General features: G+C 44.2%; 2 protein-coding genes across 5 annotated transcripts in view; one reads left to right on the plus strand and one right to left on the minus strand.

The window, feature by feature from the left end:
* The window catches only part of LOC108292176 (histone-lysine N-methyltransferase, H3 lysine-36 specific), a 68,802-nt gene extending 45,865 nt beyond the window's left edge, over positions 1-22,937 (plus strand). For all 3 annotated transcript variants that reach the window (XM_037732906.1, XM_017512910.2, XM_037732907.1), the window contains 6 exons: positions 2,962-3,231; positions 5,040-5,156; positions 6,701-6,842; positions 11,462-11,568; positions 14,389-14,593; positions 16,563-22,937. In XM_037732906.1, coding sequence (XP_037588834.1) covers positions 2,962-3,231; positions 5,040-5,156; positions 6,701-6,842; positions 11,462-11,568; positions 14,389-14,593; positions 16,563-18,187 — 2,466 coding nt within the window. In that variant the 3' untranslated portion in view covers positions 18,188-22,937. The remainder of the gene's footprint in view (positions 1-2,961; positions 3,232-5,039; positions 5,157-6,700; positions 6,843-11,461; positions 11,569-14,388; positions 14,594-16,562) is intronic.
* A 1,201-nt stretch (positions 22,938-24,138) lies between these two features.
* Positions 24,139-26,435, minus strand: RAB24 (RAB24, member RAS oncogene family). Of its 2 annotated transcripts, none has more exons than XM_017512847.2 (8): positions 25,866-26,435; positions 25,713-25,781; positions 25,440-25,518; positions 25,267-25,334; positions 25,087-25,186; positions 24,818-24,868; positions 24,625-24,677; positions 24,139-24,497 (listed from the first exon to the last, which is right to left on the minus strand). In XM_017512847.2, the coding sequence occupies exons 1-8, from the start codon at positions 25,980-25,982 to the stop codon at positions 24,354-24,356; spliced, it is 681 nt and encodes a 226-aa protein (XP_017368336.1). In that variant the 5' UTR covers positions 25,983-26,435; the 3' UTR covers positions 24,139-24,353. The 2 variants fall into 2 exon arrangements, with proteins under 2 accessions (XP_017368336.1, XP_017368337.1); XM_017512848.2 differs by having other exon boundaries at positions 24,615-24,677; positions 25,866-26,432.
* Between the last annotated feature and the right edge of the window lie 19 nt (positions 26,436-26,454).

A 26,454-nucleotide genomic window follows, 5' to 3' on the forward strand; every position in this document is an offset into this window, starting at 1 on the left:
ATATATATATATATATATATCTGGATGCCTTTTGTCCCAGCTAGCTGAGAGGTTGAGGTGGGAGAATCACCTGAACCTGGTCACACTGCAGTGAGTTGTGATTGCACTACTGTACTCCAGCCTAAGGGACAGAGTAAGATTTTGTCTCACAAACATATATTTGTAGTGAGAAAAGGAGTAGCATGAACCTTTGTGTGTATTTGGGAAGGGTTCAGGTAAAAATACTTTGAATCAGAAGTGAATGTTCAAATGCCCTATTCAGGACTTGTAGTTTTGGGTATCTGATATTACCTGTTGTTGTCTGTCCCCTTAGAATTTACCTTAGACACTGTAAGGCTTATCCCTTAATGGCTTCCAGTTGCATGTGTTGAGGGTATTTCTCCATGAACAAGAAGTTTCCAAACCTTACCAGTATTTTGACGAATCTAGGAACAGATCTGGCAGTGAGACCTAACATCCTTTTTCTCCTTAAACAGCATCTTGCTCTGTCACCCAGACTGGAGTGCCTTGCAGGCCTAGACGATCCTCCCACTGCAGCTTCCTGAGTAGTTGGGACTACAGGCACTTGCCACCATGCCTGACTACATTGTGAAATTTTTTAGAGACAGGGTTTCATTGTGTTGGCCAGGCTGGTCTTGAACTTCTGAGCTCAAACAATCCTCTAACCTCAGCCTCCCAAAGTACTGGGATTACAGATGTGAGCCACTGCACCTGGATTCCTCTTGTTAAATTTTGATAGAGAAATGGTTTGATGACAGTATATTTCCAGATTGTAGATTTTGTAATATTAAAGGGGAGTAGGCAAATAATAAAATGCAAGAAATGAAAGCATTTGAAAATTTAGAGGATAGAAATAACTTCTAAGTAATAGTGATTTTAGGTTGACTAGAATGAGTAATCTAGAAAATTTGATATGAGAAAAAATCATAAGGACGTTATATAAGAAAGGAAGAAATAATTTAATATATCTACCGTGTTTGAGAGGCAGCTAGGTGCTGTACTATACATATATTTCTCATTCTCACAATAGTCCTGCAAGTAATTTGTTCAAAATCACACAATTCCTTAATAGTTAAATTTTATGTGTGGTTTGTGTCCTACAAGACTTAATTTGACTGTTCTCACAGAAATAATATGAAATGAGGGAAGACACATTCTCATGCACAAATCCATCATTGTATTGGAACATCTGTTGTCTTTCCATGTTGCTAGTATTTGTTAAAACCTCTGCCTTGATGGCTTTGGTATCACAATAGCTGTTTGACCTTCATGTTTTACCTCACCAGACTTTCACTATATTTTTTAGCACTAGCACTGCTTCTACATTAATCTATGAGTGACACTGCTATAGTTCTTTTAAGAGATTTCAAATTATAAGCTCGATGTGGTGATACCTACCTGTAGTCCCAGTTACTTGTGAGGCTGATGCAGCAGGCATAGATGAACCCAAATTAGGCACAGATGTTTTCATGCCATTAAGTTCCCACTTAAGAATAGTGCTTTCTCACTGGGCGCAGTGGCTCATGCCTGTAATCAGAGCACTTTGGGTGGCTGAGGTGGGTGGATAACAAGGTCATGAGTTCAAGACCTGCCCAACATAGTGAAACCCCATCTCTACTAAAGGTACAAAAATCAGCCAGGCATGGTGGCATGTCCCTGTAGTCCCAGCTACTTGGGAGGCCAAGGCAAGGGTATCATTTGAACCCAGGAGGTAGATGCAGTGAGCCAAAATCGTGCCACTACACTCCAGCTTAGGCAACAGAATGAGACTTCGTCTTAAAAAATAAAAATAAAAGAATAGTGCTTTCTATGTCAAATGTATTAAAAAATGATAAAGAATAAATAATAGTGCTTGTTGTTCAAGGGTTAACTGATTTTTTAAAGGAAGGTAGAGGCTGAGTGCAGTGGCATTGCCGGATGCGGTCGCTCTTGCCTGTAATCCCAGCACTTTGGAAGGCCGAGGAGGGCAGATCACCTGAGGTCAGGAGTTCGAGACCAGCCTGGCCAACATGGTGAAACCCCGTCTCTACTAAAAATACAAAAATTACCCGATTTTGGTGGTGCGTGCCTGTAGTCCCAGCTACTTGGGAATCTGGGGCAGGAAAATCACTTGAACCCAGGTGGCGGACGTTGCAGTGAACCAAGATCCAGCTACTGTACTGCAACCTGGGCAACAAAAAAAGGAAGGAAAAATAATGACTATTTTTATGTAGCAACGAGTGTGGCGCCACCATGTGACAATAGCAGAAACCTGGTTTATAATTCACTTGGCCTACCAGCTTTGAAATTGTTTTTTTAAATGAATTTTTAAAAAATTGTAAAGTTTATATTTTATTGTTTTGAGATGGCGTCTCACCCTGTCAGCCTGGCTGGAGCGAAGTGGCACAATCTTGGCTCATTGCAACCTCCGCCTCCTGGGTTCAAGCAATTCTTGTGGAGTTCATATTTTATATGTCAAGTGAGGCTATGTTTTAATTTTTTTTATTTTTTTATTTTTATTTTTTATTTATTTATTTTTTTGAGACGGAGTTTCGCTCTTGTTACCCAGGCTGGAGTGCAATGGCGCGATCTTGGCTCACCACAACCTCCGCCTCCTGGGTTCAGGCAATTCTCCTGCCTCAGCCTCCTGAGTAGCTGGGATTACAGGCACACGCCACCATGCCCAGCTGAATTTTTGTATTTTTAGTAGAGATGGGGTTTCACCATGTTGACCAGGATGGTCTCGGTCTCTTGACCTTGTGATCCACCCACCTCGGCCTCCCACAGTGCTGGGATTACAGGCGTGAGCCACCGTGCCCGGCCTGAGGCTATGTTTTTATATCAAACTGTCTAAATGTTGATAGTTCAAAATCGTGGGAAATGTGGCTGCAACTTCAAGGAACAAATGTTTGCCTTTTTCAGGGCCTGAATTGTCTTATGCTGGCTTGTTTTATGCAGTATACTGTGTGCTACTTTTTCCAGGTGAACCGTCCCATTGGCAGGGTACAGATCTTCACTGCAGACTTGTCTGAAATACCCCGTTGCAATTGTAAAGCTACTGATGAGAACCCCTGTGGTATAGACTCTGAATGCATCAACCGCATGCTGCTCTATGAGTGCCACCCCACAGTATGTCCTGCCGGAGGGCGTTGTCAAAACCAGTGCTTTTCCAAGCGCCAATATCCAGAGGTTGAAATTTTCCGCACATTACAGAGGGGTTGGGGTCTACGGACTAAAACAGATATTAAAAAGGTTAGAAAAAGCTAAATTACTGTTTTTTTCTCCTCTTTGCAGTTGCTTGATATCGTTAATTCTTGACATTAGAAAATTCATCATCAAGGAAAATACAGTTAATAATTAATCTTATTATTGTGTCTTGCCACATCCTCCCGCAGTTTAGACACTTGAGAATGGATGGTTTTGATCTCTAGAGGTCTTTGTATTGATCATGGTCACTGTGTAGGAGGATGGAAAGAAGGGTCATTCATAGAGATGCTATATCTTTGTTTGCTGTTTTGTGACTATCCAAGAACCAGTAATTAAGAGAGAGGACACTGGGCACGTGAGACAGAGACATTGATCCACATACTAATAAAATATTTTTAGTGGCCGGGTGTGGTGGCCCAAGCCTGTGATCTCAGCACTGTGGGAGGCTGAGGTGGACGGATCACCTGAGTTCAGAAGTTCAAGACCAGCCTGGCCTTACATCTTTACTAAAAATGCAAAAATTACCTGGGCGTGATGGCACATGCCCGAAATCCCAACTACTTGGGAGGCTGGGACTGGAGAATCGCTTGACCCTGGGAGGCAGAGGTTGTGGTGAGCCAAGATTACGCCATTGCACCCCAGCCTGGGCAACAAGAGCGAAACTCCATCTGAAAAAAAAAACAAAAAAAAAAAAAAATTTTTTTTTTTAAGTAAGGAAAAAACAGATTGGCTTCATGAAACATGAAGAAGAAGGTTAAGCCTTATTTAATGAAAATGCAGTAATGTCTTTATTTTTATATCTATTGTATGTGCCAGGTGTTGTTCTGGGGATGCACTGACTAAGACGAGAGGAGAGATATGGCTCATGCTTTCATAAAGGTTACATTCTGGAGGGAGAGAGATAATGAATCAATCATCTCCCAGTGTGGAAGTATAAAGGGCTTCAGAGATATGTGACAGAGGAACTGAAACTAGTTTGTCTCTGGTTATATTTTATTTTTTTTTTTTATTTTTATTTTATTATATTTTATTATATTATTTTATTTTATTATATTATATTTTATTATATTTTATTTTATTTTTTATCACTCTCTCACCCCGGATGGAGTGCAGTGGTGCCATCTCTGCTCACTGCAACCTCTGCCTTCCAGGGTCAAATGATCCTCCCATCTCAGCCTCCTGAGTAGGAGGGACTACAGGCTTGCATTACCACACCTGGCTAATTTTTGTATTTTTTGTGGAGGTGAGGTCTCACAATGTTGCCCAGGCTGGTCTCAAACTCCTGGGCTCAAACAATCCTCCCAAAGTGTTGGGATTATAGGTATGAGCCACCACTCCTGGCTTCTGAGGATATTTTAAATTGAGACTTGAAATGTAAGTAGCTGTTAACTCAGGCAAGGTGGCCATGAAAGCCTTGCAGGTTAGGAGTGAATGTGTGTGAAAGCCAGGGTGACTGTATCATGAGTAGGGAGGATGATACTTTGGAATGTGTAGTGCCAAGGACGATGAACATAGTTTATTTAGGAAAATCTAATAAGTCTCTGGGGCAAGTAGAGATTGGCCATCCATCTCTCTTTATAAGGAAGCTGTAGTTTACTTACAAATCTTCCATTCTGGAAGATCTTTAGTATCCAGTGTATCATAATCTTTCTGCTGGTATCAGTGGTGGGGGTAAAAAGGTGTTTTTCATTATCAAATAGTTAGGGATCATAAAGTAATTGTATGTGCATAAAATTATACTTATGTAATCTGCTTTGGAGAATTTGATGTTTTCATTACTTTTTTTAAAAATGTATACATTTGGATACTGGTGTGTTTTTTCCCATTAAGTCAGGAGTTATTTCTTGTTCTAGGGTGAATTTGTGAATGAGTATGTGGGTGAGCTTATAGATGAAGAAGAATGCAGAGCTCGAATTCGTTATGCTCAGGAACACGATATCACTAATTTCTATATGCTTACCCTAGACAAAGTAAGTAAGGGGAAGTGCTGTTTTCACTGTTATAAGATTGTAAAATTTGTGTTGTTCTAGCCATAGTATTTGAAGGCATGTAATGCAGTTCCCAAGACAGGGTGTTTTCCCATACCCAGTGGGATTGCTGGATTGGGGTTCTGGAGTAGGTAAGCATGCTCATTTCTGGGTATTCATGGCCAGAGGCAATACAGCTGCTTTTAGCCTTGTTTTTGAACAATTCAATGAAAATTGGAGATTCTATCTTTGAGTATGTTTTCTACAAGATTACAAGTTTGAAGTCAGAAAAGTACTTAATAGTATATAATTTTTTTATTCTTTTATTTTACAGATTGAGAAATTATTTGTTAAACCTTTAATTATTGTACTGATAAGTTCATGTAAAATTTTAAAAATCTTTTTGTTTGTTTGTTTGTTTGTTTGTTTGGATGCCCAGGCTGGCATGTAGTGGCTTGATCTCAGCTCACTGCAGCCTCCGCCTCCCAGGTTCAAGCGATTCTCCTGCCTCAGCCTCCTGAGTAGCCGGGACCACAGACATGCACCACCTTGCCCAGCTAATTTTTGTATTTATAGTAGAGACGGGGTTTCACCATGTTGGCCAGGATGGTCTCGATCTCCTGACTTCAGGTGATCCGCCTGCTTTGGCCTCCAAAGTGCTGGAATTAGAGGCATGAGCCACCGCGCCCAGCATTAGTTTTTGCAATAAAATCCTTTCTTGATATTTACCTGTGTAAGCATTTCTCAAGTTGTGCACTTAGGATTTGTGAGATCCTCACCTCCAGATAGTCTGATCTTACTTTGAGATTGGAACTCTACATTAGTACGTATTTAAATCTTCTTAGGTGATTTCTAAGGTGCATCTGGGTTGAAACTACCTAATAGAAAGTGGAACAAGCTGCTGTTCGTAGGACAGTGGTCCTCAAACTGCACTGTAGTCAGAATCCCCTGGCGGTCTTGTTATGACAGAATGCTGCGGTCCACCCCAGAGTCTCTGTTTTAGTGCATTTGAAGCACAACTCAAGAATTTGTATGTTGGCTGGGCGCGGTGGCTTACGCCTATAATCCCAGCACTTTGGGAGGCTGAGGCGGGTGGATCATGAGGTCAAGAGATCGATACCATCCTGGTCAACAAGGTGAAACCCCGTCTCTACTAAAAATACAAAAATTAGCTGGGCATGATAGTGTGTGCCTGTAGTCCCAGCTACTTGGGAGGCTGAGGCAGGAGAATTGCTTGAACCCAGGAGGCGGAGGTTGCAGTGAGCCGAGATCGTGCCATTGCACTCTAGTCTGGGCAACAACAGCGAAACTCCGTCTCAAAAAAAAAAAAAAAAAGAATTTGCATGTCTAACAAATTGCCAAATGGTGATGGTGCTGGTCCAGAGATCACACTCTGAGAACCAAAGTTCTTTGGGATCTTTTTTTTTTTTTCTGAGAGATTCAATATTTACAAATAGGAACTCCAGCTTATTAGAGAGAATAGTCAAATTTTAATCCATAGCAGAGGTCTCAGGAAGTCTGATGTGTAGCTTCTCTTGGAATTCTAGGACCGAATCATTGATGCTGGTCCCAAAGGAAACTATGCTCGGTTCATGAATCATTGCTGCCAGCCCAACTGTGAAACACAGAAGTGGTCTGTGAATGGAGATACCCGCGTAGGCCTTTTTGCGCTAAGTGACATTAAAGCAGGTAAGAATCTTTTTAGGATTCTGCAGCTGACATCCGAATTTTATGGCTTTGGTTTTTTACAAACACCTTCCTCAGATTGAATGAATTTCAGGTTTTATCATCTAAAATCCCAATGTCCTGTAATCCAGAATGAACTTCCAAACTCCCAAGACACAGACACATGAAGACCTTGCAGGTGGTCCTTGGACATGGTGTGTTTTGTTTTGTTTTGTTTTGTTTTTTGGTGTCATAAAATATAAAGTTTATAATTTTAAACATTTTTATGTACACTTCCCTGGAATTAAGTTCAGTTACATTTTTGTCCAGCCATCACCACCATCCATCTCCAGAACTCTTTTCATCTTTCCCTGCTAATACTCTATTCCCACTAAACACTAAGCCTCCATTTTTCTTTCTGAATTTGACTTCTATATATATTTCATATAAATAGATGATATTTGTCCTTTTGTGACTGGTTCATTTCTTTTATTTATTCATTCACTTTTATTGTCTAGGGATAGAGCCTTACTCTGTTGCCCAAGCTGCAGTACAGTGGTACCATCACAGCTCACTGCAGCCTCGAACTGCTGGGCTGAAGCAATCCTGCTGCCTCAGCCTCCTGAGTAGCTAGGATTGTGGGCACATTTCCCCATTCCCAGCTTGTTTTTTTTGTTGTTGGTTTTTTTGCCTAGCGACGGGGTCTTGCTATGTTGCCAAGGCTAGTCTGGAACTCCTGGGCTCAAGTGATCCTCCTGCCTCAGCTCCCAAAGTGCTGGGATTACAGGCATGAGCCACCTTGCTTGGCTTGGCTTGGCTTATTCTTTGAGTACAGTGTCTTCAGGACATGGATGGTTTTAACGGAACAAATTTTCACATTTATATGAACTTCCCACTAATAGGTTTGCTTTAGAAACTACTAACTCTTCAGTCTCCTTTTTCACCTTCCCTTTCACAGTTGCCCTTCTTCCACTTTATAAACCAAAGGTCAGTCTCTCGGTCTTTCATATCTTATGGGTTATGGACCCAAGGCTATTTTAAAAATAAACCACTGGGTGTGGTGGTATATGCCTGTAGTCTTAGTTACTCAGGAGGCTGGGTCCAGAAATCGCTTGAGTTTAGGAGTTTGAGAAGCAGCCTGGGTAGTATAGTGAGACCTCTGACTCTTAAAAATAGACACACAAGGCCGGGTGCTGTAGTTCATGCCTGTAATCCCAGCACTTTGGGAGGCTGAGGCGGATGGATCACAAGGTCAGCAGTTCAAGACCAGCCTGGCCAAGATGGTGAAACCCCATCTCTATTAAAACTACAAAAATTACCTGGGCACTGTGGCAGGTGCCTGTAATCCCAGCTACTCAGGAGGCTGAGGCAGGAGAATCACTTGAACCTGGGCAGCAGAGGTTGCAGTGAGCCAAGATCATGCCACCGGACTCCAGCCTAGATGACGGAGTGAGACTCTGTCTCAACAACAAAAAAAATACATACACAAAACAACAGAAACCCCTCAACCTCTAGGATGCCAAAGAATAGGACCTTTGGAGAATTTAGTGCTCTGTCATGGCTCATCTGGGTATGTGTCTCTCTAATGGGGTAGGGAGATGGTTGTAACCAGGACAAATAATAATAAGTTTATTTGAATTTAAAGTAAATCTGATGTGGCTGAATGGTTTGACAGTAAAGATGTGGTATTTTCCATAAAAGATCTTAATCTATACCTTCAGCATTTTGATACACTTACTTTGAACATGTATACCTATGCATGTAACACACTCCAAATTGCATGATTTTTTAAATATTGAAATTTCTGTAAACTTTTGTTTTGTTTTTTTGAGATGGAGTCTCGTACCGTCACCCAGGCTGTAGTGCAGTGGCGTGATCTTGGTTCACTGTGGTCTTTGCCTCCTGGGTTCAAGCAATTCTCCTGCTTCAGCCTCCTGAGTAGCTGGGACTACAGGCATGCGCCACCACACCCAGCTTTTTTTTTTTTTTTTTTTCCAGTATTTTTAGTAGAGACCAAAATGGGGTTTCACCATGTTGGCCAGGATGGTCTCAATCTCCTGATCTCGTGATCCGCTCACCGTGCCCAGCCAACTTTGTACATTTTGAAATGTACAAGAAAGTATATTATTTTTCAAATTTAGTTTTGCCAAGGATATGAGCAAAACAGTAAAAATCAGTCTCCTATACTCAAACTGGGATAGAACTGGCCTCAGTAGTCTAATATACAATTGTATAGTCTAATTACTGTTGAAGCAGAAATCCCATTTGAATGTTCTGGAAGACCTTAGTGCTCTTTTGCTCAGTCACTGTTGTCCACAGGAAGCTTTGATCAAGATAAAAGAATTAAAATGATGTTTGTTCAGATCTTAGTCTGTTTTTGTGTTTGTTTTTTAAATTTAATCTATGGGACACTCAATATATTTTTTCCTTCATTCTTTTCTTCCTTTTTCTCTCTGATCACCCCAGGGATGGAGAGGTTCTTCCATATTAAATCAATATAAATATAGTTCCTCTGTAATAAATCAATCATATGATTTAGTTCTGTGTCTGCTGACTGCTGACAATCCCGTTCTTCTACTCAGAATCTTCAGTTCATATCCATGGGGATGTCCTCCTCTGCCATGTCTAGGAGAGAATTCCAACACTTTGGGAGGCCAATTTCTCTTCTTTTTTTCCTGTTTTCATCAGCTCAGGTAGCTTGGTATTGAAATTCTCAGACTTTGTTCCTGTTCACTTGGCTTCCAGTCTGCATAGGTTCAGAATGGGGAAAATGAGACAGGATGTGCTAAGTGACAGGTGGAGTGCCTGTCAGAGCTGAGGCCTTCATTGAACTTCCTGGGCTCTTCGCATACCCACAACTTACTGTCTCCCACATGTACCATCTTTACTCCTTGTTTATCTCTTCTCTGATGCCCTTTGCCATGTCCAGTAACTGGAGTTCTATCAAGGATTATTGCATGTTGGACTCTTTCCTAGAATGGTATCATTGTTTACTTTATGAGCACTGATAATTTCTGATTTAATTTAGCCACTATGTGATTATGCTTACGCTGTGTATATTCAGTGAGCAGCCAGTTACGGCAAGTGTCCTGCTTTCTTATATTTATGTATAAGGTAGAGTTCTGTATTATAAGCACATCATGTCTCCAAAAATTTAGTTATCCATAAATCTTCTATTAAGAAAAAAACAGCGTGGGGCTGGGCACAGTGGCTCACGCCTATAATCCCAACACTTTGGGAGGCCAAGGTGGGCAGCTCACTTGAGGTCAGGAGTTTGAGACCAGCCTGGCCCCATCTCTCCTAAATATACAAAAATTAGCCAGGCATAGTGGCAGGCGCCTGTAATTCCAGCTACTCGGAAGACTAAGGCAGGAGAATAGCTTGAACCCAGGAGGCAGAAGTGGCTGCAGTGAGCCAGGATCGCATCACTGCACTCCAGCCTGGGCAACAGAGCAAAACTCTGTCTCAAAAAAAAAAAAAAAACAAGAAAGAAAGAAAAAGGAAAAAAACAGTGTGAATAAAACCAACCACCAAAGATTCAATCCAGTAAGTTCAGGCATGAGATGGGAAATAGACCCTCCTGTTAAATTGGTCACTCTCACTCTGCCTGCAAGCTCCTTATGGCATGAGCCTCTTATCAGGCCGTGAATAATTCTGCTATTCCTACAGCATTATCCCTAAGTTAGCTGCTTTGTATTTTGAATATATTCGAATAAAGAAATAATGATACTAATGATTTTATTCAACATTAGATGAAAAACTGTGTATATCAGTCTCACTGATAAAAGGCATGTCAGACTGCAAAGGGAAATCTTCCTAAAACTTGACAATTTTTAATAGGAATGGTGGTTACTTTATACAGTAACTGTAAACTATTAGCCCTGTACAAAGGTACCTCTTTGTATATTTGGTAGGCCTTCCATAACTGGCTTTTAGTTATGGGCTTTAAGTTTGAAAGTTTCTTTTATTTCCTCTCACACTTTTGATGAAATGGACCTTTGACAGAAAGAGGACAGGTTTTTTTGAGTACCTTTTATTAAAGTTTACAAATTACTGCTATGTGCGTTGTCATATTCTCTCAGTAAGCTTGTTAGATTTCTCCATTTTAAAATGGGCTGCTCAGGGTTCACATTACCCTGCTAAGGCTGTGATGTAAGTGGACCTACAACCACTCTGTAATCTACATATTTCCAGTGTTATTCTGTACTGAGATGCCTCTCCAGAGTGCTGCCAGGTAACGTGTTCACCTGAGAATAGACAAAAGAGTTTTCCTCATACTTGTATTCCCAGGGCCTGATACACTGATAAGTTGTTTTTTGTTTGTTTTGGTAATAAATTTACATATTTTGAATCTGAATGATTAGTAAACAAATGAAAGACAACTTGAGGTAATCAACACCTCTATAGTAAAAGTTATCTTAAATATTACTTGTTAAGCCATTTAAGTTTTCTCTGTTAAATTGTATTAGCTAATTATTAATATCATGGGATTAGAATTTATTAAAATATAGGATTAGAGTTAATCCTTTTAAAAAATTCTTTTTAAAATTAATTTGTTCTCGAGATTTGGTATCCTTTGTAATTAATACAGAAATAATGTAATTAAAACCACAGATATTAATTTTTCATGGTCTCTTATGCAGGTACTGAACTTACCTTCAACTACAACCTAGAATGTCTTGGGAATGGAAAGACTGTTTGCAAATGTGGAGCCCCGAACTGCAGTGGCTTCTTGGGTGTAAGGCCAAAGGTACCACCTTTCCAGACTTCTGCTTTGGGATTAGTGGTGCAGACCTACCTCCCTAACAGTGTCAGGGCAGTCTTCATTTTAAGAAGATATTTCTTTGAAATTATTGACATTGAGCCAGGCCTGGTGGCTTATGCCTGTAATCCCAGCATTTTGGGAGACTGAGGCAGGTGGATCACCAGAGGTCAGGAGTTCGAGACCAGCCTGGACAATATGGTGAAACCCCATCTCTCCTAAAAATATAAAAATTAACCAGGCGTGGTGGCACGTGCCTGTAGTCCCAGCTGCTCAGGTGGCTGAGGAAGGAGGATCATTTGAACCCAGGAGGTGGAGATTGCAGTGAGTCAAGTTGACATCACTGCACTCTAGCCTGAACGACAGAGCAAGACTCCGTCTCAAAGAAAAAAAGAGAAATTAATGACATTGAACAGGTGTTGATAGGGCCACTTGCAATTCACTAAGCATTTGGCTGATCAATTCAATTACATAAGAGGTTTTAAAGAATATTCCTGAAGTGTTTTGTACCATCTGACTTTAAATGGTGATCCTTTTCTAGATAATAATGCTGTGAAATAGGACCTTATAAAGAAGGCTAGTTACCTCCCTTGTCTTGATCTCACATCTAATAAGCCACTTGGATTCTTGGTATATCTGTGTCTGTCCCCCCGCCCCTTTCTGTCTCTCTCTCTCTCTCTCTCTCTCTCTCTCTCTCTCTCTCTCTCACAGTTTCTCTTTCTGAAGATACCAAAAAATCTGGAGTTTAAGTTTCTAAAGGTAGCATAACATCATAGATAAAAGTAGAACTCTTAATCTCCCCATTATAACAAAGTATAAGCATTGTTGTGTCTTCCTGTTTTTTAGTGTGCACTTTCTGAAAAATTGAATTCTAATTCTGTAACTGTTAAGTATCATTTCCACGTCTGTATCCTCCTTTTCTTATTTTTTTTAAAGTCCTTGCTGATTATTTTTATTGATTGTGTTAATTTTTTAATATAATTGATGGACATACTAGATGAACATCTGGATGCTTCAAGATTTCTCTAATCATAAATAAGAGCATAGTAAAAATTGAAGTTTGATTTTGATGCAAAGTAGACTAAATAGTGGCTTCAGTGGAGTATGTTCTGTATGCCTTTTTGATTTTGAAACTCAACTTTAAGAACTGAAAACATGTAAATTAACATAGAAGCCAATAAGAAGGGTAAATAAATTTGTTTTTGAGATGGAGTCTCGCTCTGTTGCCCAGGCTGGAGTGCAGTGGTGTGATCTCAGCTCACTGCAACCTCCGCCTCCCAGGTTCAAGCAATTCTCCTGTCTCAGCCTTCCAAGTAGCTGAGATTATAGGTGCCCGCCACCATACCTGGCTAATTTTTTGTACTTTTAGTAGAGACAAGGTTTCACCATGTTGGCCAGGCTGGTCTTGAACTTCTGACCTCAGGTGATCAACCTGCCTTGGCTTCCCAAATTGCTGGGATTACAGGCGCAAGCCATCGTGCCTGTCCAAAAAAGAGTACATAATTTTGAGCAATAACGGGAAAATTAAGAAACATCCAATGATTGTTTTTTATCTTGTTAAATAAGGAGAATCACCTCTATATTGGGTTTTATTTTGCTTTTTGTTTAGTTTTTGTTGGTTTAATGTTGTTCCTTAAGATGTTCGTTGACTTGTTTCCTATAAATTAAAATAGTAACTGAGTTTAACCCATATTTAATGGTGGTAAGTGTACTGCAGATGTCTGTTTCTGCATTGTTGAGGTCTGCATAGGATAGCATTTTACAGGAATCAGTGAGAGGTAGGCGCTATAGCAGAAATTGAGAAATGAGAGATCACTGTGGACTCTTAGTAAAGACAATGGTCTGTCAGAATAGGATGGACCTCCATTAAGCCTTGTAGATTGGTCCTGGATGTTTCTGGGTCAAAATGAATAATGTGATAAAGAGCCACAGTATTTGGTGACCCAAGTATGGGCTGCGGGGAACACGGAGAGGACATCTGCTGGCTGCTCCAGGGTCCGCCTTGGGAGTGGTGGACATGAAGCTAATTTGACTTGATATGTATCAAGTCAAGTTAATCGAAGTTAATTCATGGTCACCGCAGGGACCATGCATTAACTTTTTTGTGTCCTAACACAGTGCTCATAGTAAGTTCAGTTATGCTTTGTTGAATGAACGAGAAACGTGTGTATACATACAGAAACTTCTTTAATTTTGAAAGTAGACAAATACAAAATAAAACTTTGGCTGGGCACAGTGGCTCATGCCTGTAATGCCAGGACTTTGGGAGGCCAAAGTGGGTAGATCATGAGGTCAGGAGCTCGAGACCAGTCTGGCTAGCATGATGAAACCCCGTCTTTACTAAAAATAGAAAAATTAGCCGGATGTGATGGCGGGCGTGTGCCTGTAATTCCAGCTATACTCAAGAGGCTGAGGCAGGAGAATTGCTTGAACCCAGCAGGTGGAGGCTGCAGCGAGCCGAGATTGCACCACTGCATTCCAGCCTGGGCAACAGAGCAAGATTTCCTCTAAATAAATAAATAAATAACTTATGAAAGGCATGGCATTTAACACCAGCCTATGTATCAGCAAAAACAGAAGGATTTTTGTCTTTTCTGTTTTATTCAGGTGGCAAGAGTAGTTGATATAAAAGTGGTAATTATTGCTACGTATCTGTGACGTACCAGGTACCTTTCCTGCATTTTATCTTCATGACAATCTCTTTTCCCAGAGAAGAGAATGAGGCTCAGAAAGGATAGTTAACCTGGTTAAGATTGGTACTAACATGTTGACAGAATGCTGACAGAATGCTCAATATCTGACTTATAGAATCAACCCATTGCCACAGAAGAAAAGTCAAAGAAATTCAAGAAGAAGCAACAGGGGAAGCGCAGGTCCCAGGGTGAAATCACAAAGGAGCGAGAAGATGAGTGTTTTAGTTGCGGGGATGCTGGCCAGCTCGTTTCCTGCAAGAAGCCAGGCTGCCCAAAGGTTTACCATGCAGACTGTCTCAATCTGACCAAGCGGCCAGCAGGTTGGTGCCAAAATCCATTCATAATGCTACTTGCTTTCAGAATAATACTCAGGGTCTCATACCATTTGCTTCAGCCTGGAAGTAAGTGCCATTTGGTCTTCCCATGCATAATTTTGATGGGTGTAGTCTGTTTTCTTAATCTGGAAATAATGAAAACAAAGGCTTAGAAATCTTATTTATGAAGAATGGAACAGAAATGCACTTGCTGTGTTTCAAGTCCTTTACTTACATTTATGTTTTTCATCCCCCTAGCAACCCATAAAGGTTGGTTTTCTTCCATCATGCATGTGACGAAACAGAGTTAGGATTGGTGAGGTGACCTTGCACACATATATGGAGAGCTAGTTTTTTTACTCCAAGACTATTAAGTCATGTTGCCTTTCTAGAGAAAGAAAGATTGAGATAGTAAAGCCTTTAGATGGTTCTAGTCCATGAGAAATGAATTGCCACCTTTTTAGCACTTCCTCCCTTGCTCCCCTACCCCTAGTGGGGTCTCCCCCCATGCAAAGTAGACTTTTTTCTCTAAAGGAGATGTGGTTGTATCAGTTAATACATGAGAAAGCTGCTCAAGTGGATGTGGTGCCCGCTAAATTTGTAGTTGAAGAAATTGAGAACCTTAGTGATTTGGTGTTAGAGGATTTTAGGGATTTGGATATGCCATCTATTTTAAAGGACAAAAAAGAGAAACCAGTAGGGAGCTGTTCCAGGGTGAGGAGATTATATATTACTAGTGACCTGTTTCCATGAATCGCAGAAGCTGAAGAATTTTGGGATATAAATATAAGGAATTTGTCCCGAAATTGGCTTTCCTTCAGTGTATATTGGCCAAGGTCATGAAATAAACTGAGATAGGATGAGGGCAAGACTGTCACATTGACCTGCCAGCACTAGGAAGTAGAATTGTTTCATAATCAATTGCTCAGGGCTGTCACTGGCATAGGCTATGATAGAACCAATCTTGCCTATTTGCCAGGAGTGGGAGCTAGTGTAGTCGATGTGAAGGTGGAAACACTGTCCCTAGTCAAGACTCTCAGGTTTCATGAAATGGGGCAAGGTAGATAAAAGCTCAGGTCAGCTTTGGGTATTTTCTACTGACTTCATGTGAACAACATAAAATGTGCTGTGCTGGTCTCAAGACTTAAAATTGAACAAAGGTAAATCTTCCATTTTTCATAATTTTATATCTTTTCTATTACTGCTAATAAGCAAATAAGCAAGAATCTAAATAGCTGAGATATTTCTCTTTGAGTTGCTAATTTAAAAGCTGTATAGTACAAATGGAAAGTGCAAAAATATGAAAGTAATATCTTTTTTTTTTTTTTTTTTTTTTTTTTTTTTTTTTTTTTGAGGCGGAGTTTCACTCTTGTTACCCAGGCTGGAGTGCAATGGCGTGATCTCGGCTCACCGCAACCTCCGCCTCCTGGGTTCAAGCAATTCTCCTGCCTCAGCCTCCCGAGTAGCTGGGACTACAGGCGTGCGCCACCATGCCCAGCTAATTTTTGTATTTTTAGTAGAGACGGGGTTTCACCATGTTGACCAGGATGGTCTCGATCTCTTGACCTTGTGATCCACCCGTCTCGGCCTCCCAAAGTGCTGGGATTATAGGCGTGAGCCACCGCGCCCGGCCTTGAAAGTAATATCTTAAGTTTCATGTAAAAGAAGCTTTATGCTGTCCCGCACCTCCCCCCCACCTCCTTGCTGGAAATAGTCATAGAAATACTGGTTTACTCCTCTGCTTGTATATTAAGTTGATACTAGTTGCTATTTGATAATTCACTGTTTATGTATTCTGTGCAGAAGAAGCAGCCGGAATTCTGGGGCAAGAGGTGGCTAGTGAGTGGCATAAACTAGCTGAACCAGGAGCAATGTGAAGGAGAGTCATCATCCATGCCTTCAGACTGTAGCATAGTCATGGCCCATGTGATATGTATCTTTTTCCTAAACTTTTGTTTTGCTTCCGTGTTTTCAGGGAAATGGGAATGTCCATGGCATCAGTGTGACATCTGTGGGAAGGAAGCAGCCTCCTTCTGTGAGATGTGCCCAAGCTCCTTTTGCAAGCAGCATCGAGAAGGAATGCTTTTCATTTCCAAACTGGATGGGCGTCTGTCTTGTACTGAGCATGATCCCTGTGGGCCCAATCCTCTGGAACCTGGGGAGATCCGTGAGTATGTGCCTCCCCCAGTAGCGCTGCCTCCAGGGCCAAGCACTCACCTGGCAGAGCAATCATCAGGAATGGCTGCTCAGGCACCCAAAATGTCAGATAAACCTGCTGACACCAACCAGACGCTGCCGCTCTCCAAAAAAGCTCTGGCAGGGACTTGTCAGAGGCCACTGCTACCTGAAAGACCTCTTGAGAGAACTGACTCCAGGCCCCAGCCTTTAGATAAGGTCAGAGACCTTGCTGGGTCAGGGACCAAATCCCAGTCCTTGGTTTCCAGCCAGAGGCCACTGGACAGGCCACCAGCAGTGGCAGGACCAAGACCCCAGCTATCTGACAAACTCACTCCAGTGACCAGCCCAAGCTCCTCACCCTCAGTCAGGTCCCAACCACTGGAAAGACCTCTGGGGAAGGCTGACCCAAGGCTTGATAAATCCATAGGTGCTGCCAGCTCAAGGCCCCAGGCACTGGAGAAAACCCCAGTTCCCACTGGCCTGAGACTTCCGCCGTCAGACAGACTGCTCATTACCAGCAGTCCCAAACCCCAGACTTCAGACAAGCCCCCTGATAAACCCCCTGCCTCTTTGTCCCAGAGACTTCCGCCTCCTGAGAAAGTACTGTCAGCTGTGGTCCAGACCCTCGTAGCTAAAGAAAAAGCACTGAGGCCTGTGGACCAGAATACTCAGTCAAAAAATAGAGCTGCTTTGGTGATGGATCTCATAGACCTAACTCCTCGCCAAAAGGAGCGGGCAGCTTCACCTCATGAGGTCACACCACAGGCTGATGAGAAGATGCCAGTGTTGGAGTCAAGTTCATGGCCTGCCAGCAAAGGTCTGGGGCATATACCTAGAGCTGTTGAGAAAGGCAGCATGTCAAATCTTCTTCAGACACCTGGGAAAGCAGCGGCCCCTTCAGAGGACCCCTGGCAAGCTGTTAAATCACTCACCCAGGCCAGACTTCTTTCTCAGCCGCCTGCCAAGGCCTTTTTATATGAGCCAACAACTCAGGCCTCAGGAAGAGCTCCTGCAGTGACTGAGCAGACCCCAGGGCCTCTTAGCCAAGCTCCAGGCCTGATGAAGCAGATGAAGCAGATGGTCGGAGGCCAGCAACTACCTGCACTTGCTGCCAAGAGTGGGCAATCCTTTAGGTCTCTTGGGAAAGCCCCAGCCTCCCTCCCCACTGAAGAAAAGAAGTTGGTAACCACAGAGCAAAGTCCCTGGGCCCTGGGAAAAGCTTCAACGCGGGCAGGGCTCTGGCCCCTAGTGGCTGGACAGACACTGGCACAGTCTTGCTGGTCTGCTGGGAGCACACAGACATTGGCACAGACTTGCTGGTCTCTTGGAAGAGGGCAAGACCCCAAACCAGAGCAAAATACACTTCCAGCTCTTAACCAGGCTCCTTCCAGTCACAAGTGTGCAGAATCGGAACAGAAGTAATACCAATCAATCTAACATGAACAAACAAGCTGCCCCCAGGGTACCATTTGGGGAGGGGAAATGTTTTCTTTCTTTCCCCCTTGAAGAAAAAGAAATCTGCCCCCAACACTTTCCCACTGTTATTCTTTCCTTATATCCCAACACTCAGAACTCTTGTGACATTATCCAGTGGGGGCTTATGGTTGTGTGAACCATGTATGAAAATCCAGTGGGCCCCAACCAAGGAGACAGACAGACTTGGGTCTCTTTCCCTCAACTTTTCCAATGGTCATCCTGAAATAAAAAGTCCACTCTGGAGTCAAGTATGGAATTCAATTCCGCTGGTCAGGTTGGAAGGTATAGGGGCTCTCAAACCAGATTTCCCCAACCAGATAGAGCCCCATTGAGGGCACCTAGGAACCCTTGGAAGGAAATTGGTGTTCTTTCAAATCAGTGGCGATTTCCTGAGCATTCACATGTTCTAGACCGGGTGCTAGTCACTGATGGTAGATACAGAGATAAGTAAGGCCTCATGCTTGTGAGCCTGAATTCCAAGGCTTTCAAGAACTTTTGACCAGGAAATAACAGGAAGTTCTGAGGGGCCCTGGGGCTTTAAACTCATTTTGAAATGTCCTTTGTGGCACCAGAAGTGGTTGTGTTGAGTAAGTGTCTCTGGGCTGGGGTGTGCATAGGTGCGTGTGCATGCACGCACACTCACAATTGGACTCCTCTATAGATGGAAGGGTGCTGCATTGAAGCCAAGTGAGGCTTTTGGCTTGGGTAGCCGCTGTTGCTTCTGTCTGGGCTGTGCAGAGTCTAAAGATCAGTCCTTGGAGGAGTAGGCGGTCAGGGAGAGCTGGGCGCTATGCGAATGTAGCTTTCCAGCAGTGAAAGAAGGCGTTTGGCAAGCTTCTCTTTCTTTACTTTTGTTTCTACCTATTTTTCTCCTTGTACATGAATCCACCCCATCCCCGTTTCCCTAAAACACTCAGGTGCTTTCAGATTTCAGAGCCTCGGGCAGTGGACATAGGGAATCTCTGACAAGCTCTGAGCTAGATACACCAGCTTCAGGAAGAGTACCAGATCCTGATGGGAAATCACTTTTTCCCAGTCCTTTTCCCTCCTGAGTGGAGGGAGTTGTCTTTGCCTCCCTGAGAATTGCTGTGCTCTGTACTGAGAGTGCTTGCCTGCTGACTTAGCCAGAACTCTCAAAGGCAAGCCAGAACTCTTCCCTGAAGACTGATGAGAGGTGGTGTTTAGAGCAATGTCCAGGCTAAGATGACTCCTAATAACTGCTGATTATCTGTTACTGCTGCCCTGAGCTGGGGCCCAAGGGCTGGGAAATCTGTTGGTGCTACCCTGCCCTACCATTCACCCAGCTCACAGACTGCCAACAGGAAGTACTGTTTGGCTAGTTTCCTCCCACTTACCTTCCCCTCCTTTGTTCTTAGACCAACATGTTTACCTCTCTGCTTTGCCAACTTAGCCAGCAGGCCAGCCCCCTGGTCCTAACATCTCCTGGCCATTCTCTCTTATTTGTGGCTTTTCACGTGCTCAACAGGATTCTGTATTTGGTCCCAATTTCCTCAAGTTCTTATTGAGGTTACTCCCATCACTTCCATGGAGGGAACAATAGTTATTATAGAAGCATTTGCGCTTTATCTAAAAATAGAATCTGTTTTTATTTCCCAAAGCCTGTCTCTAAGGTTGAGACACTTGAACTCAGGCAGAGGGACGAGGCTGGGCAGGGCTGTCCCAAATTTAGGGGCCTATCCCTGCATTTCACTGAGACCTCGGAATCTCCTCTGTGAATTCCACCTGCCTAGTTCTCCCCTTTCATCCTCTCTCTCTTCCCACATCATCAAAGAGGAAAAGCTCTTTGTTCAAAAGGAAGAGAAAACATAAAGCATCTTATTTTCTTTTAAAAGAATTTTAAACCATGAAAAAGATATTTTTAAAGAAATTCACCCAGAACATTAAAGTTCATTATATTAAGTATTTATCATGTGTGAGAATAATAAGTATATAACTGCAGCTAGTAGGTCCCTTTCCCTAATCTTTTAGGTCATATGAGTAGGGTTTGCTTGGTGCCAGTCCTGTGCCCTTTTCTCTCCAGTCATCTGTAGTTGTGATCAGAAAAAGATATCTGCACTGCACTGTCAGAGTCTCCTTTCACTATGTTGTGTGTTAAATTACCGTAGCTCTTTGTTTCATGAAATAAACTGTGAATTTAGGGGGGTGGGGGGAGGGCAGGCTATGTAAAAATTTTCAGTGGAGAAGTTTGATCCTAAAGTAGCTTCTCTAAAGTAGGCTTTCGTAGGTAATCAACTTGACAGCAGTCTAGATGTCTCACGGGACAGGAGGGAGTAAGGGAAAGGGGCCATGATTGGCTGCTTTGTGGTTTTGTTTTGGTTCTTTCCATTCTCCACCATTCATTGGAGGCTTCATTCCAGACCTGCCTGGGAAAACAGCTTCTGAGCCATTTTGGGGAGCAGTTCGTCATTGGAAAGGATGGACTCCTGGGCTTCCTTCAAGGGCCATTGAATGGAAACTAGAAAACCACTGGAAACTAGAAATTTGAGTTACTGGGCCTGCCAAGAGCAGCATCTGATACTACATTGTTAAAATCATGAAAGCAGTCACTATCCAATTAGAAGAAAAGTCAGAACAACTGTTGGAAATGTGACTCTTGGATGAAGGTGGGGAGGGAGTGGCCTTGCCAGCCCTGTGGGACATCTCCTCAAGCTTGTAATAAGACCCCTTTTCCAAGTGGATGTGAATTGGAGTGAAAAGGAAATCTTTCATCTTAGAAAACTTCTGGTCCTTATGCAGGATGGTATTTGACTATGCTTGGAAATTGAGATCACAAGAGAGTTTGCCTTGGAGGCCAGCTCCCCAGGAAGGCTTTTCCAGGGACAACGCAAAGGTTGAAATGCTCTATAGGTAGCTAGAAAGCCAACGTATCTCCTAGCCCTGCTAAATCAGAAAAAAATTATGGAAAATGTTGAAATTTACATTCAAAGCCTAATTTGCTTCTCTTAATGGAGCCAACCCAGTCTAATAGCAAAATAGCTCTCATTGCTACAGAAACATCCTCAGTTTTAAATGTCTGCTTTACCCTGTTACTGAGTTTGAGATGACTTAAATCACTGTGTTGACTCTCTTCTGAACCAAATCTTTAACACTGATGAAAATAGTTATTTTATTCTTTACATCCTTCACCCCACACTACGGTCAGGGCATGAAACGTACTATTGATCCCTTCCCAGGCTAGACACTGTCTGCACACTGGAGCTGGACTCCCAGGTTATAATTCTAATGTTGCCTCGTGAGAACAGAATGGCAGAAAGTTTGGTCCTGGCAGCTTCCCCCATAGGGAGTAATGAGGACAGCATGAAACTGGGATAGGTTTTACCCTTAGCCCCTATAAGGTGGATTTTCTCCTAAGGCTTTTTAAATGATAATGTCATCCTCATGGGGTTTGTCAGCCAGGTTAGAGGAGCCCAATGTCCTAACCTGTCTTGAGATCATGGCAGAGAAGGAGCTCCCTCCAGCCCCTTTCCTGCTGAGTCTCATTTGAGCGGTTCTACGTGTAGATATTCCACGTCACTGCTTGGTAGCTGCTGTGGGAGCCTGTCATTGGCTGTGGCCAGTTAGTTCTCAGCTGAGCTTCCTAGGGCCCAGTGCAACAGGGCCAGAGGCTGCTGTAGTGTAAACTGAAATAATAGATCATTGTTTTGTACACACAAACAAATGTAATGATGGTGCTAATTTCATGGTATAAATAAGCACTGCCAAGAGTTGAGGGACTGGCAGCATAAGAAACCCAGATTCCTATTTGGGAAGAGAAGATTTTATGTAGAAAGGTTTCTTTGAGGCTTTGTTAAAAGTGGGGAGAAGGAAGATCCTCAGTGAAGCCTATACCCAACCCTGGATTGGCCCAGTGCAATCCAGAGGTGAAAGAGGTCCTGTATCCAGGTGAAGGTGGCCATTGAGTTTTTCAGGGCTGAGGCCACCTTGTCCATAGACTCCGTCCACTGCCTGGAGCAGGTTGTTAGAGAGCTCTGGGTGTTGGGTCTCCCTCAGCTCCCTTCTACCCCTCTCTACCTCTTCCACTCATGGAAGCACCTCTACTGCTTATGAAGATTAAGGGTAATATTTTATAAGGAAGTGGAAGGAATTTAACTAGAAATCCACAGCCTCGGAAGAAGTGTTTTGAGTTTTAACATGTGCTGTTTCTGCCTATCTGGTCCCTTCTCTAGAGCTGCTTTCCCATGACTTTCAAAACATCAGGTTATTGTGGGGCTTCAGGTGTAAGGTCCTGGAAGTTAAGCAAAGTTTTCTAGACAAGAGATGGGCACAGGGAGTAGAAGCAGAAATAAATGGTTCTAGTGTTTTCAACTTCCAGGGTTGGGGCAGGCCAGAGCAAGGCGGTCTCATTGAGGTGGGTGCTACCTGTGTGTGTAGATGAGTGTGCTGAAGGTGGGGAGGGCAGCACACAGCAGCTCATGGCAGAGCTGCTTCCTAGGTCTTGGTAGAGAGGCAAGCTGATGATAAACATCTATATTATTAAGAAAGGGGTCGGGGGGATCAGCCAAGGTCCATCATTGTTTTTTGCCCCCCTCCCCTGCCCCCACAGATTGTCAGCTGTAAGTGAAACTCCTAGTGAAAAAGAGGGGAGCCCTGTGGTAGGAGTCCCCATAAACATGTACTGTAATTCTTTGTATATAGAAAAAAATTTACTGTAAAGTAAAGTTTAACTTTACTCATATATGGCCCTTGCCCTGTGTTTTTATTGGTTGTGGGGAGTTGTAGCCTAACAGGAGGGAGGACTGTTTGGGGTGAGAGCAGGAGCCAGCCAGAGATAGTATGGGGCGGGGGTGGGGCAGGGATACTGTGGAGCTAAGCCCTTCCTCTAAGCACATCATGGGAGGAGTGTTTCCTCCCAGCAGCCACAGGGCTGCCCAAGCCTTTTTCTCTCCTGTTGGGAGTAGCTCCTGTCAGTTTCAGTCTCCCTCCACAGGAAGCCTCCATCACTCATGAAGGAAGTGCAGTTTTGAGGAATTGGTTTTTTAAAAGGAAGTGGAACCAAAACACTCTCTAAGTGTGAGTCTGACCATATTGGCTAAGTTTTATATTCTTCAAAGGCAGGTGTTGTCAACTGCAGAGGACTCAGCCTAGGCCTAAAGGCAGGAAAGCAGGGGCAAAGAATAAACTAAGGCAAAGCCCCTAGACTGGGGCCACACCTCCCATACCGGAAAGAGCTACAGTAAATTTCCTTCTGGTTGAACAGGAAGTGTTCAATAACACCTGATCCCTCAGAAATATATGGACCTTCAAGGCCTAATACTTTGGAGGACACTTGGGAGTTTGCTTCCCCTTGTGACTTAGTCCTGAACTTCTGCCCTTTCAACAAAAAGTGCTTGGGAAGATTAGGAAAAACATTTAGTACTAGAATTACTCTTGACTTAGGATCTCACAATCCTTGGGCTGTGTAGTAGTCACCTTATTTTACAGATGAGAAACTCAAGCTGAGGGTTTAAGTCCCTTTTCTAAATTGGAACCAAATCTGGATCCATTAGACCTTTCTGTCTTACAGAACTTAGGACTTTTCTACCATTAAACCGCACTGTAGGATGTCACTGGGATGCTCAGGACCTGAGTCACAGGTCTGACATACGGGCCCAAACATGACAGATGCAGTAGGGCTGGTCAGACCAACCTGTATAAAGTGCTTGACCCTTTTATCTCGACACAGCTCACGCACTCTTTTTCAGTACTCAGAGGGAATAGTGAGCTTTGTACTACCCCAGCCCCAGTATCTCAGCTGTAACCCTGGGAAGAAGTCTTGTTTTCCAAAGGAAAATAAGAGATAGGAAAGCCTTAATATAAAGCAGTGAGGCCAGCTGGGTGGCCCCAGAAAGAACTAGGTGTCTTGACACCCAATCCACACAGCAGGGAAAGGGGCTGGGTGTGATTCACAGTGCATTGATTTTATTTACAGATCAGAAGCCACTTAAATAATCTGCAGACACAAGTGCTGTCCAGGGCAGAAGCCTGGGGTCCAAATCAGCCCTTATCCCTCCTCATGCCCACAGTCAGCCCAATGCTGCCTCCGTTCCATGGGCCAGCACAGGCAGGTGCCACCTCTGCTGACATGAGGACCTGGGTTAGCTCAGACATTTGACTACCCAAGCCCAGTAAGGAGCTGGGTCCAGCCGCTCTGGGGAACTCCTTTAACTCTCCCAGGCCAGGTGAGTGGTGAATCAGTGATGACAACAGCTGTAAAAGTAGGGGTTTGCCTTCTGGCCCAGGTCCACGCCCTTGTCCTCTGTCAAAGAAAGAGGTGGCAGCTCAGCACCATTCTGTTGGGATCAGGTAACTCAGGAAAGGGGCTAGATGCTGTGGGCCTAGAGTAAGTCTCCATAAAGGCTGGGGAAGCACACACCTGTCATCACCTGGAAGGTAGCCACACTGACGTAATCCTCTGCCACTTTCTGGAAGAGCTCATCTGGCAGGAAAAATGATGATCAGTGAGGGCCCAATGCCAGTAGTCCTGGGATCTCCCAGTGACCCAGCCCTCTGTTCCCTATTCAGCTTCCTCTGGTGCCCCTGCCTGTTCCTGCTGTGAGGCCCCAGCACAGCACTCACCCACACTCTGGCCTGTCTTGCTGGATGTTTCAAAGAGCTGAGCTTTGATATCTGTAAAGAGAAGTGACTAAAGCCTCATATCTGAGAATTAAATAAGCAGACAAAAGGGAGGGCTAGCAGTTCAGGGACTCTCCTGGATGCCACAGTTCAAGGAGGCCAGGAAGCCCTTCTAGAGTACCTTGCCCTAGCAGCCAAGGCAGTCTCTATTTTCTGTGATCCACCCAGACAGCCACACCCCCCCACCCCCCCAAAGGGTGAGGAACAGCTACTGTCTGCATAGTCCTGGACGTCATGGAAGTCCACACGTCGACGCCTCCGGTCTTCTTCCAGCAGGTCACTCTTGGTGCCACATAGGTAGATTTGGCAGCCCTGAGACAGGAGACAAGCGTCACCTCCACAGACCAACAGAACCCTAGCCCTTGGTCTTTTGGTGAGGTCTATTCACCTACCTCCTCTAGACTGCGCAGTTCCTTCACCCAGAACTTTGCTCGCTCAAAACTGCTGCTGTCTGTGAGGTCTTGGTGTGGGGCATGCAGGAGACACAACCAGGTGGTCAGGGGCTGTTCTCTGGCTAGCCTGGCACCCACTTCTTCTTGTGGGTCAGCCCAGAACTCCCCCTTACCATAGCAGACGATGGCAGCCTTGGCACCCCGATAGTAGATTCTACTCATAGCCTCATAGCGCTCAGAGCCTGCTGTGTCCTAAAGAGGAGGGATAGGCTCAGCCCTGGTCTGAGTCAAACTTAAGGCCATGTTCTCCAGACCCCCCTATTTTCCAGATAAGGAAACGGGTCTATGAGAAACGAGTCTGTGAGGCCACAAATCAATCAGTAATAGGCAGGACCTAAGCCTCCTCAAGAATGAGTCTCCCTAGAATAGATGCCCAGAGAACTTACCCAAATACCTAATGTCACAGTCCGGTCTCCGACCGACATCACCTTAGCCACGAAGGCGGCCCCGATGGTCTGCAAAGAGAGGGAAGAGATCGGGGCCATAGGTGCAGATTACGCCCCCCGCCCACCGTGCCTGGCCCCTCCGAGTGCACTCACGTTCTGATAGGGCCCCACCAGAAAGCGATCGTGCACGTAGCGCTCCACCAGGCTCGTCTTGCCCACGTACTCCTTGCCCAGCATCACCACCTTGACGTCCACGCGCTGCCCGCTCATGCTCCCGGGGCCGCTTCAGCCACGTCAGGGTCCTGAGCGGGGACAGGAGATGAACCCGGATCTCCGCTCGGCCCAGGCAGCGCCCAGGCCTCAGACCCCAACCCCAAACGGTGCCAACCAACGATTCGAGACAGCGCGTCGGGGTCGAGCTCTGGCTGTGGCCTTGCACTTTCGGCAGTGCCCAGTGTGCCCCCGCTGTTCGGCCCCGGGCGCCGATTATCCTTCGAAGACCCCAAGCCCCGGGGCGGCCTGGGAGCGTGCGGGACAGCGTCCTCAACAGCGCAGCACGCCGCCGCGCAGCTCGCTACTCCGTCATTCGCTCGCCTGCCCGGCTTAGGCTCAGTTCCGGCTCCGAGTACCAATCGAACCTAGGGTCTCCTACAACCCGGCTCCTACCCGCAGCGCCGCGACGCCCGCGGGAGGGGGCGAGAGAGAGAGGGGGCGGGGCCGCAAGGTCACGTGGCGCGGGCGC

Source organism: Cebus imitator, unplaced genomic scaffold (genome assembly GCF_001604975.1).
Source record: "Cebus imitator isolate Cc_AM_T3 unplaced genomic scaffold, Cebus_imitator-1.0 Scaffold478, whole genome shotgun sequence".
Lineage (NCBI taxonomy): Eukaryota > Metazoa > Chordata > Mammalia > Primates > Cebidae > Cebus > Cebus imitator.

Excerpts from the sequence above, each read along its gene's own strand:
- RAB24 (XM_017512847.2), bottom strand. The coding sequence starts at position 25,982 with ATGAGCGGGCAGCGCGTGGACGTCAAGGTGGTGATGCTGGGCAAGGAG. Across the intron at positions 25,335-25,439 it reads GGCTGCCATCGTCTGCTATG|ACCTCACAGACAGCAGCAGT; the intron begins GTAAGGGGGAGT and ends CCCCACACCAAG. Across the intron at positions 24,678-24,817 it reads CAAGACAGGCCAGAGTGTGG|ATGAGCTCTTCCAGAAAGTG; the intron begins GTGAGTGCTGTG and ends TTTTCCTGCCAG.